We start from the raw sequence: 20,275 nt of genomic DNA, 5'->3' as shown, positions 1-20,275 counted from the left end.
ATTAGGGGCCTGGCAGCAGCTATGTGAGGCCCGTAATCTGCCTGCACCCTATGTCAAAAAATTTAACACACCAGCAGTGTGAAGAGACCTGAAAGTGGCACATGGCAGCAGAGTGTGGCGATGGAGACAGCAGCAATGGGAGGCCGTACAGGGACCCATGAGAGACTCTGGACTTGGCAGCAGCATGAGGAGGCGGTATATAGGGGCCCATGGCAGATTAGGGGCCTGGCAGCAGCTATGTGAGGCCCGTAATCTGCCTGCACCCTATGTCAAAAAATTAAACACACCAGCAGTGTGAAGAGACCTGAAAGTGGCACATGGCAGCAGAGTGTGGCGATGGAGACAGCAGCAATGGGAGGCCATACAGGGACCCATGAGAGACTCTGGACCTAGCAGCAGCATGAGGAGGCGGTATATAGGGGCCTATGGCAGATTAGGGGCCTGGCAGCAGCTATAGGAGGCCCGTAATCTGCCAGCACCCTATGTCAAAAAATTAAACACACCAGCAGTGTGAGGAGACCTGAAAGTGGCACATGTTTGAGGCATGATTCATGGCGGATTTAGTCAGTTGTGTCAGGAACTGGTGGTTTGAAATCCAGACTAATCCACGCCTGATTCATTTTCACAAACGTGAGTCTCTCCACACTTTGGGTGGACAGTCGTGTCCTCCGCGGAGTTACAATACCTCCTGCCGCACTAAACACGCGCTCCGATGCCACGCTACTGGCCGGGCATGACAGCCTTTCAAGGGCAAATTCAGCTAGTTGGGGCCAAAGGTCAAGTTTCGTTGCCCAGTAGTCAAGGGGATTGTCTACCTCGGTTGGCAGGGTGCTGTCCAAGTAGGCCCAAGCCTGTTGTTTGAGCTCCTGCTCCAGGTCCACCTGATGCTGCTGCTGCTGCTGCTGCGGCTGGTTAGTAGTTTCCTCACTGCGCTGGTGAAGAAAGCTACTCATCATCGACTGCAGACTGAGGCAGCCACTGCTGGTGGAGCTGCCACTGCTCCTACCACCCCACCCCTCCCCTGCTGCCATGCCAGCGGAACGCGAGCGCACAGGGCCCACAGTGTCTGAGGATGGACGTTGGCGCACAAAGGCAGAGACCAACTGACTACATAGGTGGTTTTTATAGTACGTAATTTTGGCCTCCCTCTCAGCAGGTGTGAAAAAGGCCACCATTTTGGACCGGTAGCGAGGGTCCAACAAGGTGGACAGCCAAAAGTCATCCCTCTGTCTGATGGTTATTATTCGGCTGTCGCTACGCAAGCAACCGAGCATGCTATGGGCCATTTGTGCCAAGGAATGCGAGGGACTCCCTGCCTCCATCTCCACAGCATACTGCCACGGTGCGTCTGGGTCCTCTGTCTCCTCCTCCTCCTCCTCTACCAGATGCTCCTGCTCCTCCACTCCTGTCCGCTGAGTGGAAAAACCACCCATTTCACTCAATAATTCCTGAGCACAAATGTCCTCCTCTACCTCCTCCTCTTCTTCCTGTCCTGCCCCCACAGGGGTCATGTGGCGTTGAGATCTGTGCGCCACGTCTACCGCACCCTGACCAGCCATTGTTAACAGCATTTGTTCCAGGACGTGCAACAGAGGAATGACGTCGTTCATCCCATAGTCCTGCCGACTCACGAATAGCGTGGCCTCCTCAAAGGGCCTGAGCAAGCGGCAGGTGTCACGCATGAGCTGCCAATGGCTGACATCTAAGTTACACAGGGGAGTACCTTTATCCGCTTGTAACATCAGGAAATCGGTGATGGCCTTTCGCTGCTCGTAAAGGCGGTCTAACATGTGTAGGGTTGAATTCCACCTTGTTGCAACGTCGCAGATCAGGCGATGCTGTGGAATTCCGTTCTGCCGCTGCAGCTCAATGAGGGTGTTCTTTGCGGTGTAGGAATGGCTGAAATGCATGCACAGTTTACGTGACATTTTAAGGATGTCTTGCAGTGGGATGGTGGATTTTAGGAACCGCTTGACAACCAGATTGAACACGTGAGCCATGCATGGCGCATGGCACAACCTTCCTTGACGCAGAGCAGACACCATGTTCTTTCCGTTGTCAGTCAACATGGTTCCGATTTTTAGTTTGCGCGGAGACAGCCATCTGTCGATTTCTCTGTTCATTACACTCAGCAGTTCCTCCCCTGTGTGACTACGTTCGCCAAGGCATACCAGGTGCAGCACAGCGTGACACCGTTGCGCCCTGCACATGTGATATGCCGGTCGGGTAATGGGACTTGGCACGGGGGTGGCGGCTGAGGACACGGCGGAAAAAGAGGTGGTAGAGGCGGACATGCTTGCTGGACCAAGGACGTGCAAACGTGGAGGCAAAAGCGTCGTGACCTGTCCAAGTTGCTGGTGCGGCTGTGCCGGCACCACGTTCACCCAGTGGGCCGTAAATGACATGTACTGTCCCTGACCGTAGTTACAGCTCCACACGTCGGCGCTGCCGTGCACTTTGGCAGAGACCGACATGCTCAAAGACTGGCCCACCATCTCTTCTACATGTGAATGCAGGGCTGGCACTGCCTTTTGGGCAAAGAAATGACGGCTTGGCACTCTCCACCGCGGCGCGGCACAAGCCATCATTTCTCGGAAAGGTGCTGAGTCCACCAGTTGGAAAGGGAGGGACTGCAGCACCAGCAACTTGGACAGGAGGACGTTCAGCTTTTGCACCGTCGGGTGCGTGCTCGCAAACTGTTGTCTCTTGGATACGGATTCCAAGAAAGACTGTTGACGGAATCCGAGAAGAGGAGTAGCAGGAGAAGGAGCATCTGAACGAGCGGAAGATGCCAACGAGTGACAACTCCCCTCAGCAGAGGTGTTGGAGCCTTGACTGGCTGATAGAGGGCGATTGACGACGTCGGGTGACGGAGCAAGTAACGGAGCGGGTGATGGAGCGGGGGCTGGGGCAGGCAGAACCGCCGTATGTTTATCACGGTTTTCCCAGGCCACCGAATGGTGACGCTGCATATGCTGACGCAACGCTGTAGTCCCAACATGGGCCCCCTGGCCACGCTTGCATTTCTGGCCACATAGTCGACATACGGCTACGTTTACTTCCTCGGGCGGCTTGAGGAAAAATTGCCACACCACCGAGTAGGAAACTTTGCCCCCGCTACTCTTCACTGGCTGACTGCTACTTCCTCCGTGCGCACCGGCACCACTACTGGCCGTGGTGGTAGGCTGCAGTGGAGCTGGTGCTCTACTCCGTGGACGTTTGGCTCCACTGACACTGATGCGACCCTGCTGCTGTCTCCTGGGCAACCCACCGACTGTTTTGCTCGCTGCCAAGCTGCCACCCTCTTCTCCTGATGATGCGGAAGAAATTGCCTGATGACGACGAGGCTGCCAAGTGCGATCAACCTCCTCATCATCAAGTAGGGTCTCCGCCTCACTACTAGCCCCCTCGGCTGCGTCTGGGTCAGGAGACAGACCTGTCTCTAGACCGGCTACCGAGCCACTCTCCTCGCCAGTACTTGTTCGCTTGGCTGCTGAAAAGGCCGATGTCTCCCCCCGTTCCTGACCGCCCTCTGTTAGCTCTTCCTCACTGTACAGTGGGGCTGAGCCCACAGCATGCGATACTTCGCTTGGTGAGGGAACAGCAAAGGACAGGGGCAGGTAGAGGACACGTGATTTCAGTGGGCTTGCTCCCGGGCCATGCCAACTAACGGTTGTGTCTGACGTACCCACCGACCGTTGGCTGTAGGTGTCAGAGGTGACCTGGGAAGAGGAAGACGACCGAGCCAACCAATCAATGACGGCAGGGTTGTCGGTGGAGACACGACCGCTGGATGACACCGGGAGCACTGGCCTCTGGCTGCGAATACTGCTGCCTCGACCCCTTCCTCTGCTGCCACGTCTGCTCGCTCCTAAAACATTGCCTCCTCTGCCACTCCTCTGCATGTTGTCTGACATACTATTTAATTCAACGATTAGGTGTCCCTGAGTAACAATTCTCTGGCACTCAGTAACAATTCTGTCTGTCCCTGAGTATGAATTCTGTGGCCCTGAGTAACAATTCTGTGTCTGTGCGAGTAACAATTCTGTGTCTGTGCGAGTAACAATTCTGTGTCTGTGCAAGTAACAATTTTGTGTCTGTGCGAGTAACAATTCTCTGGCACTCAGTAACAATTCTGTCTGTCCCTGAGTAACAATTCTCTGGCACTCAGTAACAATTCTGTCTGTCCCTGAGTAACAATTCTCTGGCACTCAGTAACAATTCTGTCTGTCCCTGAGTATGAATTCTGTGGCCCTGAGTAACAATTCTGTGTCTGTGCGAGTAACAATTCTGTGTCTGTGCAAGTAACAATTTTGTGTCTGTGCGAGTAACAATTCTCTGGCACTCAGTAACAATTCTGTCTGTCCCTGAGTAACAATTCTCTGGCACTCAGTAACAATTCTGTCTGTCCCTGAGTAACAATTCTCTGGCACTCAGTAACAATTCTGTCTGTCCCTGAGTATGAATTCTGTGGCCCTGAGTAACAATTCTGTGTCTGTGCGAGTAACAATTCTGTGTCTGTGCAAGTAACAATTTTGTGTCTGTGCGAGTAACAATTCTCTGGCACTCAGTAACAATTCTGTCTGTCCCTGAGTAACAATTCTCTGGCACTCAGTAACAATTCTGTCTGTCCCTGAGTATGAATTCTGTGGCCCTGAGTAACAATTCTGTGTCTGTGCGAGTAACAATTCTGTGTCTGTGCAAGTAACAATTTTGTGTCTGTGCGAGTAACAATTCTCTGGCACTCAGTAACAATTCTGTCTGTCCCTGAGTAACAATTCTCTGGCACTCAGTAACAATTCTGTCTGTCCCTGAGTAACAATTCTCTGGCACTCAGTAACAATTCTGTCTGTCCCTGAGTAACAATTCTGTGGCCCTGAGTAACAATTCTGTGTCTGTGCGAGTAACAATTCTGTGTCTGTGCAAGTAACAATTTTGTGTCTGTCCCTGAGTAACAATTCTCTGGCACTCAGTAACAATTCTGTCTGTCCCTGAGTAACAATTCTCTGGCACTCAGTAACAATTCTGTCTGTCCCTGAGTAACAATTCTCTGGCACTCAGTAACAATTCTGTCTGTCCCTGAGTATGAATTCTGTGGCCCTGAGTAACAATTCTGTGTCTGTGCGAGTAACAATTCTGTGTCTGTGCAAGTAACAATTTTGTGTCTGTGCGAGTAACAATTCTCTGGCACTCAGTAACAATTCTGTCTGTCCCTGAGTAACAATTCTCTGGCACTCAGTAACAATTCTGTCTGTCCCTGAGTAACAATTCTCTGGCACTCAGTAACAATTCTGTCTGTCCCTGAGTAACAATTCTCTGGCACTCAGTAACAATTCTGTCTGTCCCTGAGTAACAATTCTCTGGCACTCAGTAACAATTCTGTCTGTCCCTGAGTATGAATTCTGTGGCCCTGAGTAACAATTCTGTGTCTGTGCGAGTAACAATTCTGTGTCTGTGCAAGTAACAATTTTGTGTCTGTGCGAGTAACAATTCTCTGGCACTCAGTAACAATTCTGTCTGTCCCTGAGTAACAATTCTCTGGCACTCAGTAACAATTCTGTCTGTCCCTGAGTAACAATTCTCTGGCACTCAGTAACAATTCTGTCTGTCCCTGAGTATGAATTCTGTGGCCCTGAGTAACAATTCTGTGTCTGTGCGAGTAACAATTCTGTGTCTGTGCAAGTAACAATTTTGTGTCTGTGCGAGTAACAATTCTCTGGCACTCAGTAACAATTCTGTCTGTCCCTGAGTAACAATTCTCTGGCACTCAGTAACAATTCTGTCTGTCCCTAAGTAACAATTCTCTGGCACTCAGTAACAATTCTGTCTGTCCCTGAGTATGAATTCTGTGGCCCTGAGTAACAATTCTGTGTCTGTGCGAGTAACAATTCTGTGTCTGTGCAAGTAACAATTTTGTGTCTGTGCGAGTAACAATTCTCTGGCACTCAGTAACAATTCTGTCTGTCCCTGAGTAACAATTCTCTGGCACTCAGTAACAATTCTGTCTGTCCCTGAGTAACAATTCTCTGGCACTCAGTAACAATTCTGTCTGTCCCTGAGTATGAATTCTGTGGCCCTGAGTAACAATTCTGTGTCTGTGCGAGTAACAATTCTGTGTCTGTGCAAGTAACAATTTTGTGTCTGTGCGAGTAACAATTCTCTGGCACTCAGTAACAATTCTGTCTGTCCCTGAGTAACAATTCTCTGGCACTCAGTAACAATTCTGTCTGTCCCTGAGTAACAATTCTCTGGCACTCAGTAACAATTCTGTCTGTCCCTGAGTAACAATTCTCTGGCACTCAGTAACAATTCTGTGTCTGTGCGAGTAACAATTCTGTGTCTGTGCAAGTAACAATTTTGTGTCTGTGCGAGTAACAATTCTCTGGCACTCAGTAACAATTCTGTCTGTCCCTGAGTAACAATTCTCTGGCACTCAGTAACAATTCTGTCTGTCCCTGAGTAACAATTCTCTGGCACTCAGTAACAATTCTGTCTGTCCCTGAGTATGAATTCTGTGGCCCTGAGTAACAATTCTGTGTCTGTGCGAGTAACAATTCTGTGTCTGTGCAAGTAACAATTTTGTGTCTGTGCGAGTAACAATTCTCTGGCACTCAGTAACAATTCTGTCTGTCCCTGAGTAACAATTCTCTGGCACTCAGTAACAATTCTGTCTGTCCCTGATTAACAATTCTCTGGCACTCAGTAACAATTCTGTCTGTCCCTGAGTATGAATTCTGTGGCCCTGAGTAACAATTCTGTGTCTGTGTGAGTAACAATTCTGTGTCTGTGCAAGTAACAATTTTGTGTCTGTGCGAGTAACAATTCTCTGGCACTCAGTAACAATTCTGTCTGTCCCTGAGTAACAATTCTCTGGCACTCAGTAACAATTCTGTCTGTCCCTGAGTAACAATTCTCTGGCACTCAGTAACAATTCTGTCTGTCCCTGAGTAACAATTCTCTGGCACTCAGTAACAATTCTGTCTGTCCCTGAGTATGAATTCTGTGGCCCTGAGTAACAATTCTGTCTGTGCGAGTAACAATTCTGTGTCTGTGCAAGTAACAATTTTGTGTCTGTGCGAGTAACAATTCTCTGGCACTCAGTAACAATTCTGTCTGTCCCTGAGTAACAATTCTCTGGCACTCAGTAACAATTCTGTCTGTCCCTGAGTAACAATTCTCTGGCACTCAGTAACAATTCTGTCTGTCCCTGAGTAACAATTCTCTGGCACTCAGTAACAATTCTGTCTGTCCCTGAGTAACAATTCTGTCTGTCCCTGAGAATGAATTCTGTGGCCCTGAGTAAGAATTCTCTGGCACTCAGTAACAATTCTGTCTGTCCCTGAGTAACAATTCTCTGGCACTCAGTAACAATTCTGTCTGTCTCTGAGTAAAAATTCTGTGGCCCTAATAACGTTTCTGTGGCCCTAAGTAACAATTCTCTGGCACTGAGTGAAAATTCTGTCTGTCCCTGAGTATGAATTCTGTGGCCCTAACTAGCGTTTCTTTGTCCCTAAATAACGATTCTGTGGCCCTCATTAACAAGTCTGTGTCCCTGAGTAATGGTTCTCTGTCCCTAAGTAACTTCTCTCTGTCCCCAATTCTCGTTTCTGTGGCCCTAACTCTGTCCCTGTCCCTAGTACAGAGCGGTCTGCCTCTGTTCAATGACTGCAGGCAAATGAAGATTTCCAAAATGGCCGCTATATATACCTCGACCATTACACAGTGCTGGCTGGCTGGCTGCTGATTGGCTGATGCGATCACATGTCGTTGAGGAATGCATTATGGGGCAGCGCGCCTTGTCTGCGCGCCTTCCCCGACATCCCCGCTCCGTCGCCGCACATGTCAGCCGCCATTTTCGGAAAAATTTCGATTCGCGCGTCCGAATTAGGCTGTTTTTCGGATTCGGCACGAATCGAAATTTTTCCGATATTCGACTCGAATTCCACTTCGGATACTTCGATTCGCTCATCTCTAGTTGTCACCCTATAATAATATCGTGTTTCAGACCTGGACATTGTGGTCTCGATATAAAACTAAATTGAGACTAGGCTCCTCTGCGCCTCTTGGGTCAATTTTTGTCGGGGATCCAAATTTTGCTACAGCCTTTTCTTGTCCGCATGCCTTTTCGTTGGTGGTAGAGTCAGAACCTTATTAGACTGGCGGATTTTCGAAGAGGGGGGACATTTATCTCTTTTGACCTCCTGCAGGACCCGGTTTAGTGTCCCGATCCATGAATATTATCGTTACATACAAATCCGTCATTTTTTCCTTTCGCATTTTGGCCTGACACCTTCCTCCCTGCCTACCTATTTTGAAGGAATCTGCCGTGACTCGGGTCTGATCTCAGACTTCTATCACTTGTTCCTCGAAGCCTATTATGCCTCCGCTCCCCCCATATAGACTAAAATTGGAACTCGATTGTAACACAACGTTTTCGGGTGATGACCGGGACACCGTAATAGATAACATTCGTAGGGACTCTCGATCTTTCTGTTTGAGAGACGGCCCTTAAGGTTCTTACCCAATGGTACCAGGGGCGGACTGACAACTCATGGGGCCCCTAGGCAATAGGGGATCATGGGACCCCTGTGTCCTCACCCACACTCAAACCACACCCAAAAAACCTACGAAAGGTACCAGGGGCATCTCATGGGGCCCTCTACTGACCCCAGGCCCTCGGGCAGTGCCCGAGTTTCCAAATGGTAAGTCCGCCCCTGGTTGGTACTATACTCAGTGGTGTATTTAGGCTTTGTGCTGCCCAAGGTAACACAAAAATTGTCTGCTCCCCACGGAACCCGACCAACACAACCCCTTTTACTGCGGAGAGAACCTGACATTGACCAACAACACCCCTGCCCGCCACCTGGGAGAGCCTTCCACTACCCCCCTGGTTATAGAGAGACGCTCATCGTCACAGCTCCGGACATCCCCGGGAACGAGAGTCAGGCTCTACATACATCATAAAGCAACCCGCAGCCTCTCTTGGATCCCACCTGATTCCCATGGTGCGCGTGTCCCTTCTTTCATTCCTTCTTCTGGGGGGAGGTGCTGCCCCCCTAAAAAAAAAAATGCCACCCTTGTTTGCCTTGCCCCTGACTATACTCCATCCAGACTTCATGTTATGTTCCTGGGTGTTTCACACCTCTATTTTAGGGGTTGTGGCCTCTCTGGAACTCTTGTACTCATGTTTAGGGGATGTCCAGGTCTATCCCTGATATGGCGTAAGATTTCAGAGGTAGCATCTGCATTTGGTGGATTCTCCCATTGTTCTATCGGTGCAGATGTGTTTACTAGGTTCGCCCATTCCAGGGGTTCCCACTGGTCTGCTGAGATTAATTCATACTATCTGTGTATCTACCCTATGGGCGATAGCTCTGCATTGGAAATCACCTGTGGTTCCTTTGGCCTCTGTATTCCAGAGAATTGATACGGCTATGCTTACGGAACATCTACATTATACTTCAATGGATAGGATGCGTTTATTTGACATTAAATGGGATAGTTGGAAGTTACATCGTCATTTGTTGCTGGACTGAATATTTGCGGTTGCTCTATTTGACTCTATGGATTGTATAATATGTGTATTGTAACACTGAGAGACAGAATAGCAACAACAAATTCAGCAGAAATGCGTCTAACAAATGATGACTGATTTGCATGTTCATGAGGGAAATAAGTATTTGATCCCCTTCACAAAACATGACTTAGTACTTGGTGGCAAATCCCTTGTTGGCAATCACAGAGGTCAGACATTTCCAGTAGTTGGCCCGCAGGTTTGCACACATCTCAGGAGGGATTTTGGCCCACTCCTTTTGGCAGATCCTCTCCAAGTCATTAAGGTTTGGTGGCTGACGTTTGGCAACTCGAGAGTTCAGCTCCCTCCACAGATTTTCAATCAGATTAACGTCTGGAGACTGGCTAGGCCAATGTGCTTCTTCTTGAGACATTCCTTTGTTGCGTTGGCCGTGTGTTTTGGGTCATTGTCATGCTGGAACACCCATCCACAACCCATTTTCAATGCCCTGGCTGAGGGAAGAAGGTTCTCACCCAAGATTTGAGGGTACATTGCCCTGTCCATCGTCCCTTTAATGCGGTGCAGTTGTCCTGTCCCCTTAGCAGAAAAACACCCCCAAAGCAGAATGTTTCCACCACCATGTTTGACAGTTGGGATGGTGTTCTTGGGGTCATAGGCAGCATTCCTCCTCCTCCAAACATGGGGAGTTGAGTTGATGCCAAAGAGCTTGATTTTGGTCTCATCTGACCACAACACTTTCAACCAGTCCTCCTCTGCATCATTCAGATGCAGGGGCGGACTGACAACTCATGGGGCCCCCGGGCAGTAGGGGATCACGGGGCCCCTGTGTCCTTGCCCAAACTCAAAAAAGCCTATGAAAAAGGTACCAGGGCCATCTCATGGGGCCCCCTACTGACCCGGGCCCTCGGGCAGTGCCCGAGTTTCCAAATGGTCAGTCCACCCCTGTTCAGATGTTCAGTGGCAAACTTCAGACGGGCCTGGACATGTGCTTTCTTGAGAAGAGGGACCTTGCGGGCACTGCAGGATTTCAGTCCTTGTCAGCGTAGTGTGTTACCAATTGTTTTCTTGGTGACTGTGGTCCCAGCTGCCTGGAGATCATTGACAAGATCCTCACGTGTAGTTCTGGGATGATTCCTCACTGTTCTCATGATCATTGACACTCCACGAGGTGAGATCTTGCATGGTGCACCAGACCTAGGGAGACTGACAGCTGTTTTGTGTTTCTTCCATTTGCGAATGATTGCACCAAATGTTGTCACCTTCTCACCAAGCTGCTTGGCCATAGTTTGGTAGCCCAGTCCAGCCTTGTGTAGGTCTACAACCTTGTCCCTGACATCCTTGGACAGCTCTTTGGTCTTTGCCATGGTGGAGAGTTTGGAATCTGATGGTTTGATTACTCCCGTAGACAGGTGTCTTTTATACAGGTAACATGAGATTAGCAGCACTCCCTTTAAGAGACTGCTTCTAATCTCAGCTTGTTACCTGTATGAAAGACACCTGGTAGCCAGAAATCCTGCTGAATGATAGGGGATCAAATACTTATTTCCTTCAGGAACATGCAAATCAGTCATCATTTGTTAAACATGCACTGTAGGTATAGGACAACAATAGGCGGGAGTTTATATCTTAGATTTATACCACAAGAGGCAGTCTACCACCCCTCTGATTATAGCCCACTTGGTGAAATGCCTCTGTCCTTGATCCAGAAAACGTTACTGTGCAGTCCTGGTTTGGGCACCACAACCTTTCTTCAGCCAAGTCCTCTTCATCCTGCGCATGCACACCAGAGCCCCATTCATTCCTATGCAACATCTGTACTCTGTATTACTACTAGAGGCCCCATAAACACAGCTCCCCATAGGCATGAACTGGGCCGGGACACACATGCACAGGATGAAGAGGGCTGAGTGGGGACACGTTCTGGAGCACCTTGGAGGTGGGTAGGGGGTGGAACCAAGGGATGATGCTCAGAGGTGGGTAGAGGGTGAAACCAAGGGATAATGCTCAGAGGTGGTTAGGGGTGGAACCAAGGGATGATGCTCAGAAGTGGGTAGGGGGTGGAACCAAGGGATGCTGGTCAGAGGTGGGTAGGGGTGGAACCAAGGGATGGTGCTTGGAGGTGGGTAGAGGGTGAAACCAAGGGATGATGCTCAGAGGTGGGTAGAGGGTGAAACCAAGGGATGATGCTCAGAGGTGGGTAGGGGGTGGAACCAAGGGATGATGCTCAGAGGTGGGTAGGGGGTGGAACCAAGGGATGATGCTCAGAGGTGGGTAGGAGTGGAACCAAGGCAAGGTTAGAACAGGGACAGAAATGAACATTTCTCTAGGTCAACTTGAAGTAAAAGTTCATTTAGTTATCTATTCCCATTGTGTGTGAGATAATCTCTCATGTTTCCTGTCCTCTGATGCAGCCATTCCAGTCATTTTTGAACAGAAACCGGAAAAGTGTAGCTGTGAGGAAGGTTCTGCGGTCATTCTACGAGGCCAGATCTCCAAGCCCAACGCCCCCGTCCAGTGGAAGAAAGGGGCCTCAGCGGTCAAGCCCAGCGACAAGCTGGAAGTACGACAGAAAGGGAAGATGGTGGAGCTGATCATACACCAAGCCCTGCCGGAGGACTCTGGAGATTATACTTGCGACACTGGAGATCAAAAGGCCACGGCCACAGTCACTGTGACAGGTGAGGACCGGGAAGGGTTCATCATCAATCATCAATGACCGCTTTTATGTGGACCTTTCCGTACCCCGTGCTTCTGGGGGAACATGTGACCTCTTTCCACAATGCAGTGCTCAGGCCTAGCGGTTACTACACATGTGCAGAACAAAAAAAATTGTTTCGTTTTGATTCTTTAATTAAAGAGTTTCGTTTTAGTTAAATTTGTTTCATTCAAATTTTGGAAGATAGTTATATTTTTTTTTCGATTTTATTCTATTCTATTATTTTTTCTTATATTCTATTATTTTGTATTGTTTTCTGTTCTATTCTAATCTATTCTATTCTTTTCTATTCTATTCCTTTATTTTCTGTTCTATTTTATTCTATTCTTTTATTCTCTATTCTATTCTTTTATACATATATTCTTTTATATATATATATATATATATATATATATATTTATTGAAATATATTGAATACGGCCAAAATTGCAGTATTTCGAATATATGTCAATATATTTGGGAAGAATATTTTTAAAATACTGTATATTTCAAATATATTTTTCTTCTATATGGGGTACTGATGATGTGAATATTTTTTTATTTTGCCCCAACATATACTTTATTATGTACCCATGACACCAGATGAAGAGATTTATACCATATTGCCTTAACGTGGTTGTAAACCTCAGACATGAAAGATGAAGAAAGCATATCCCTCTATAGTTACATAGTTACATAGTTAGTCTGGCTGAAAAAAGACAAAAGTCCATCCAGTTCAACCATAGAAAAAAAAAGTTATAATCCTACACCCACAGTTGATCCAGAGGAAGGCAAAAAACCCAGCAAAGCACGATTCAATTTGCTCCTGCTGGGAACAAAATTCCTTCCTGTGTGTCTCTATGCAGAGCACCGAGTGTCATTTCTGTCTGCTGCCTCCTTCCTCTGCTATCAGCGTAAGTCACTTCTGACAAGTTTTCCTGACACCAAGAGAAAAATGGTGACAGAGGAGGGATCTCCAGCTGATTGACAACCTCAACTCTGTTCCTGTGTGAAGGGGGGTGTGCCCCTTCCCTCCAATCAGCTATCAGAGCTCCCCTCACAGATGTAACTTCACTCCCTGCCCCCTGCTTTTCAGAGCTGAGAGATCCTGTGTAAATTCTGCACTTTGAATGGATGTAGCGAAGAGAGGGCAGCAGATAAACAGGTACAACTTATGTAGAAGGATTTGTTTCATCTCTGTAAGGCCAGTCACTTCACCGGGGATATGGAAGGGTTTACAAACACTCTAAGGCAATAAAACAATCCCCACCGATAGCATTTTAAGATATTGTTGTCTTGACCCAACTACTTCCAACCCCATATGACGTCATTTCGCAGCACTACCCGTGGAGTTCACGCGACACCTAGAGAACGAGCAGGGAGAAGAGAACGGATCGGTGACGCTCAGAGCAGAGATCTCCAAGCCTGGCGCCCCCGTTCAGTGGAAGAAAGGCGGAGCAGCCATTAAACCGGGTGCCAAGTATGAAGTGAAGCAGTCGGGACTCGTGGTGGAACTTCACATACACAAGCTGCAGCAGTCCGACGCGGCCGAATACACATGTGACACCGGCGACCAAAAATCAGCGGCTACAGTGTTTGTTAAAGGTGATAGGGGACCTTCACCAACCAGCTCAGGGGGGGCTTGGCATGCATTGATGGGGGGGACGCTTGCATTGCATTTTATGAAATCAATGTGGGACAAAAAATTTTATTATAAAAAAACCAAAAAAAACCAAAATGATGTAAATTATGTTCACCTATTGAGTTGTGAGGCCCAGTGTACTCCGGCACATCGGGAAATATGCGTGGGTTCACCAATAAAATACAGCATGCATCTTGGGAAAAAACATATATCCACTGGATAGCAGAGTGTGACCGGATTTCCAAAAAATGACCTTTGACCACAACAATGGGGCATTATTCCTGCCAATGACACCAATGATGGGGCATTATTCCTGCCACTGACACCAATGATGGGGCACTATTCCTGCCACTGACACCAATGACGGGGCACTATTCCTGCCACTGACACCAATGATGGGGCACTATTCCTGCCACTGACACCAATGATGGGGCATTATTCCTGCCACTGACACCAATGATGGGGCATTATTCCTGCCACTGACACCAATGATGGGGCACTATTCCTTCCACTGACACCAATGAGGGGGCACTATTCCTCCCACTGACACCAATGATGGGGCACTATTCCTCCCACTGATACCAATGATGGTACACTATTCCTCCCACTGATACCAATGATGGGGCACTATTCCTTCCACTGACACCAATGATGGGGCACTATTCCTTCCACTGACACCAATGAGGGGGCACTATTCCTCCCACTGACACCAATGATGGGACACTATTCCTCCCACTGATACCAATGATGGGACACTATTCCTCACACTGACACCAATGATGGGGCACTATTCCTCCCACTGATACCAATGATGGGACACTATTCCTCACACTGACACCAATGATGGGGCACTATTCCTCCCACTGACACCAATGATGGGGCACTATTCCTCCCACTGACACCAATGATGGGGCACTATTCCTCCCACTGACACCAATGATAGAGCATTATTCCTCCCACTGACACCAATGATGGGGCACTATTCCTCCCACTGACACCAACGATGGAGCACTATTCCTTCCACTGACACCAATGATGGGGCACTATTCCTCCCACTGACACCAATGATGGGGCACTATTCCTTCCACTGACACCAATGATGGGGCACTATTCCTCCCACTGACACCAATGATGGGGCGCTATTCCTCCCACTGATACCAATGATGGGACACTATTCCTCCTACTGACACCAATGATGGGGCACTATTCCTCCCACTGAAACCAATGATGGGGCACTATTCCTCCCGCTGACACTAATGATGGGAAACTATTCCTCCCACTGACACCAATGATGGGGCACTATTCCTCCCACTGACACCAATGATGGGGCACTATTCCTCTCACTGACACCAATGATGGGGCACTATTCCTCCCACTGACACCAATGATGGGGCACTATTCCTCCCACTGACACCAATGATGGGGCATTAACATCGACGCTAGGACAATTTGTACTCCCACGGGCCACAGTCTGGCCGTTCTAAAGTTCGAAGGATACAAAACTGGCCCTTTTTTAGGAAAGTTTGGAGATCCCTGTCCTAGGCGATCCATGGGTGCTGGTGCTCAGCCATTAGTTGGCCCCCCGCTGATCGCCTTCTGATGTGACCAATCACAGTAGAAGCGGAGCGCTGTTGCCGCGTACACGCACCCTCATCCAGGAAGTGCAGAATCACATTTATATGCGTGATTCTGCACAGCACGGCTGCCCTGTAGCAATATATCTGATATGGGGCAGTCGACAAATGGTTAATGACACACCCAAGCATGTAGCATTTGCACCCGCTGTTCTGTTCTATTTTACTCTGTCCTTTTCTATTCTATTCTTTTGTATTCTGTTCCTTTATTTTCTATTCTATTCTTTTGTATTGTGTTCCTTTATTTCCTATTCTACCATGAACTCATTTTTATCAGGGGTTCCCCTGAACCTGACCATTTATTTCAAAGGTTCCTCTAGGAGAAAGGCTGTTTTAGATCAATTTGGTGGCAAACCATCATCATGCGCTGAAATGTATCAAGGCGGGAACAATAACATACACACTTTTTTTTTTCCGTTTCAGAACCGGAACCGTATATAGTGGACCAGCTACAGAACCTGTCCGTAGAGGAGGGAGAAGACGCCATCTTCAAGTGTAAGGTGTCGAAGGATAACGTTCCCAATGTCCAGTGGTCTCTGGCTGGAGTTCCACTCCAGAACAATGAGATGAACGAGATATCTGTCCACAAGGGAAAAATCCACACCCTCACCCTGAGGAAGGTTTCTCTGGAAGATGCAGGCTCGATCGGCTTCAGAGTCGGCCAGAACAGTAGCGAAGCAAAACTCGAAGTTAAAGGTAAATATGGCGAAGTTGAGAAGGAAGCACTTCCAGGGTTTGGTGTTTCCTGAGAAGCTCTTGGGTGGTGGAACTCAGAGACGTCAACCAGGCCCTGCAGAATTGTCCCAGGTTCTGGTCCAAGTGGGTGCAAGGGAGCCGGACACAAAGTCTTGCAATCCACAAGGAACAAGCAGTGAGTCTTTTTAAGTTTTAATGCTCGCTGAACTTGGATGGGGTATATGAGAGTTTTGGGAAACTCCAGAACTTAGTGCACAAGAGATTCAGATGACTCCATCTCTCTCTCTCTCTCTTCGGGGGGCATACTTTCTCCTATCCTTGCAGAATATAAAGGCACAAGCACTTCTGGGACTTCCAGCAGGGCGAATCCCACTTTGGCGGCACTATCACGGTCAAACAAGAGGTTAAAGCAGTCACTGGGATCCAACTTCCAGGCCTCGACTTGAGCGAATCTCAAGATACATGAATGGATCCAATACTGGCAAGACACTGTGCCGTGAATCTCCATGCCGGATCCTCAAAGCAAGGGAGAATGTCACCAGCACCGAGGGTCACCAATATGGGTCCAAAAGTTTTAAAAAACGATCATATAGTTACAGCAAGGCAACGTTTCGGAGTCTCGTAGGACCCCTTCATCAGGCATGTGATGGTCAAGAAATTAAGATGACTCTCTCTCTCTGTCTTCGGGGGGCATACTTTCTCCTCTCCTTGTAGAATATAAAGGCACAAGCACTTCTGGGACTTCCAGCATGGCGAATCCCACTTTGGCTGCACTAGCACAGTCAAACAAGGGTTAAAGCAGTCGCTGGGATCCAACTTTCAGGCCTCAACTCAAGTGAATCTCAAGATCCAATCCAATACTGGCAAGACACCGTGAATCTCCATGCCGGATCCTCAAAGCAAGGGAGAATGTCACCAGCACCAAGGATCACCAATATGGGTCCAAAAGTTTTAATAAAAGATCACATAGTTACAGCAAGGCAACGTTTCGGAGTCTTGTAGGACCCCTTCATCAGGCATGTGATGGTCAAGAGATTCAAATGACTCCATCTCTCTCCCTCTCTTTGGGGGCATACTTTCTCCTATCCTTGCAGAATAGAAAGGCACAAGTACTTCTGGGACTTCCAGCAGGGCGAATCACACTTTGGCGGCACTAGCACAGTCAAACAAGGGGTTAAACCACAAGCTGGGATCCAACTTCCAGGCCTCAACTCAAGTGAATCTCAAGATACTTGGATTGATCCAATCCAATACTGGCAAGACACCGTGAATCTCCATGCCGGATCCTCAAAGCAAGGGAGAATGTCACCAGCACCGAGAATCACCAATTTGGGTCCAAAAGTTTTAATAAAAGATCACATAGTTACAGCAAGGCAACGTTTCGGAGTCTCGTAGGACCCCTTCATCAGGCATGTGATGGTCAAGAGATTCAGATGACTCTATCTCTCTCTCTTCGGGGGGCATACATTCTCCTATCCTTGCAGAATATAAAGGCACAAGCACTTCTGGGACTTCCAGCATGGCGAATCCCACTTTGCACTAGCACAGTCAAACAAGGGGTTAAAAAACAAGCAGTGGTTGGGATCCAACTTCCAGTCCTCGACTTCAGTGAATCTCAAGATACTTGGATGGATCCAATCCACTACTGGCAAGACACTGTGCCGTGAATCTTTATGCTGGCTCCCCAAAGTAAGGGAGAATGTCACCAGCACCGAGGGTCACCAATATGGGTCCAAAAGTTTTAAAAAACGATCACATAGTTACAGCAAGGCAACGTTTCGGAGTCTCGTAGGACCTCTTCATCAGGCATGAAGAAGGGGTCCTGCAAGACCAAACAATTTAGGGCCCAGTGTCAGAAAGTTGGGTCTCCATCAGAAGTCATTGGTCTTCCAGCAGGAAAATGACCCAAAGCACACGTCACAAAACCCCCAGAAATGGTGTCAGACAAAGCGTTGGAGAGGACTGAACTGACCAGCAATGAGTCCAGATCTCCATCCCATAGAGGTCCTGTAGAGAGATCTCAGAACATCAGTTGGGAAAAGGTACCCTTCTGACCTGAGACACCTGGAGCAGTTGGTTAAAGAAGAGCGCTCCAAAATTCCAGTAGAGAGGTGGAAGAAACTCATTGATGGTGACAGGAAGCCATTGATTTCAGTTATTTTTTCCAAGGGGTGTCCTACCAAATATTACATTGAGGGTGCCAATAATTTTGTCCAGTCTATTTTTGGGGTTTTGCATGAAATGTGTCAGATTTGGCTTTTTGCTTCTCCACTTTTTTGTGTCACCGATACAAACCAAAGAAATAAACATGCCAAAACATTTGTCATTGCAGCAATTTTCTGGGCGAAGCGGTGCGTTATCTGACAGAAATGCCGGGGGGGGGAGGGGGCAAGATTTTTTGCCATGACTGTATATTCGCTGCATTTAAACCACTTATGATAACTGTTTTTTTTTGTTTTTTTTTTACAAATATACAGTTATGCAGGCCATAGATGGGTTGAAAATCGGCCGATTCTTTGGCCGATTTTCGCACCGTTAGTGGGTTAATTGGTCGGCCATTTTTCGGGGGTTTTGGCACATTTTCTTTATCGGTTGGAAAATTCACGGCCGGTTTTGACAATCGGCTGATTTTCCCGGGAATGATGGGTAAATCAGCCAATCGTTTTACCGATAAAAAATCTGCATGAGTCATGATCTGCAAGAAGAAGAAAAAGAAGAAGAATTCCAGTCCACTATTATATTTTATATGAAAAGTCTTGCGGTTGCAACAAATGTATCCATTTGTATCCAAATAAAAACACTGTAATCCAAATAATGTATTAGAATGTTTTTATTTGGATACAAATAGATACATTTGTTGCAACCGCAAGAATTTTTCATATAAAATATAATAGCGGACTGGAATTCTTCCTCTTCTTCTTCCTCTTCTTCTTCCTCTTCTTCCTCCTCTTCCTTTTCTTCCTCCTCTTCCTCCTCTTCCTCTTCTTCCTCTTCTTCCTCCTCATCCTCTTCTTCCTCCTCATCCTCCTCATCCTCCTCTTCCTCCTCTTGTTCCACCTCTTCTACTTCTTCCTCTTCTTCTTCCTCTTCTTCCTCCTCTTCCTCTTCTTCCTCCTCTTTCTCTTCTTCCTCCTCTTCTTCTTCTTCCTCCTCTTCCTGTTCTTCCTCTTCCTCCTCTTCTTCTTCCTCCTCTTCTTCTTCTTCCTCTTCTTCTTCTTCCTCTTCTTCCTCCTCTTCTTCTTCTTCCTCTTCTTCTTCTTCCTCCTCCTCTTCTTGTTCTTCCTCTTCCTCTTCAATGTATCCATTTGTATCCAAATAAAACCATCTGTGTCCAAAATGGATACAAATGGATACATTGTTGCAACCACAAGACTTTTCATGTAAAATATAATCGCGGACCACTCTGCATGGGACAGAAGTAATTATGGGGTTAAATGCCAGCCGTAGACGGGATGAAAATCAGCCAATTTTTTTACCATTGGTGGTAATGTCGGCTGATCGAATGACCGATTTTTCTGTTTTTTTTTTTTTGTTTTTTTTTATTAAAAAAACGGCTGATTTTCGACCCGTCTATGGCCTGCATTACTGCTTTAAATGGGTATTTTTGGAGAACATTGTTCACCTTTTACCTCTTTTTCTATTCTAACCCCAGCAGTGGTGCTGAAGTTCACAAAGCCCCTGCAGCCAGCCGAGGCAGAAGAGGAGGGAAGCGTCACCCTGAGCTGTGAGCTCTCCAAGGCCGACGTGGCGGCGGAGTGGAAGAAAGGCTCCCTGGTGATCAAACATGGCGGAAAATACGAGGTCACTGTAAAAGGGTCAGTTCACAGCCTCCGTATCAAGGACGTCCTGCTGGAGGACGCAGGTGACTACAGCTGCAGCGCTGGCAGTGAGAAAACCTCAAGCAAGCTGCAAGTGAAAGGTAAGGACAGGCAAGTCCATGCAGTCACTTTAATGTCAGCAAAGTACAAAAAAATATATATATATCATTTTTATTTTTGATGTTATTGACAGAGAAGCTCGGGGCTGCAAATGAAGCCAGAAATGATTCTGCCATTTGCTAAAGTCAGAAAAAT

At 47.5% G+C, this 20,275-nt stretch overlaps 1 protein-coding gene across 34 annotated transcripts in view; it reads left to right on the top strand.

Annotated features, from left to right (window-relative positions):
• The window catches only part of OBSCN (obscurin, cytoskeletal calmodulin and titin-interacting RhoGEF), a 518,757-nt gene that overhangs the window by 316,550 nt on the left and 181,932 nt on the right, over positions 1 to 20,275 (top strand). For 33 of the 34 annotated variants that reach the window (XM_089660452.1, XM_089660453.1, XM_089660446.1 and 30 more), the window contains 4 exons: positions 11,947 to 12,213; positions 13,569 to 13,835; positions 15,930 to 16,202; positions 19,855 to 20,121. In XM_089660452.1, the coding sequence (XP_089516578.1) occupies positions 11,947 to 12,213; positions 13,569 to 13,835; positions 15,930 to 16,202; positions 19,855 to 20,121 (1,074 nt within the window). The remainder of the gene's footprint in view (positions 1 to 11,946; positions 12,214 to 13,568; positions 13,836 to 15,929; positions 16,203 to 19,854; positions 20,122 to 20,275) is intronic. The other variant, XM_089660447.1, reaches the window with a different exon arrangement.

This window comes from Staurois parvus, unplaced genomic scaffold, assembly GCF_062004578.1.
Source record: "Staurois parvus isolate SC_StPar_1 unplaced genomic scaffold, SC_StPar_1.0 ptg001245l, whole genome shotgun sequence".
Classification (NCBI taxonomy): domain Eukaryota; kingdom Metazoa; phylum Chordata; class Amphibia; order Anura; family Ranidae; genus Staurois; species Staurois parvus.
The sequence above is the reverse complement of the archived record's forward strand: the minus strand, read 5'-3'. Positions and strand labels throughout refer to the sequence as shown.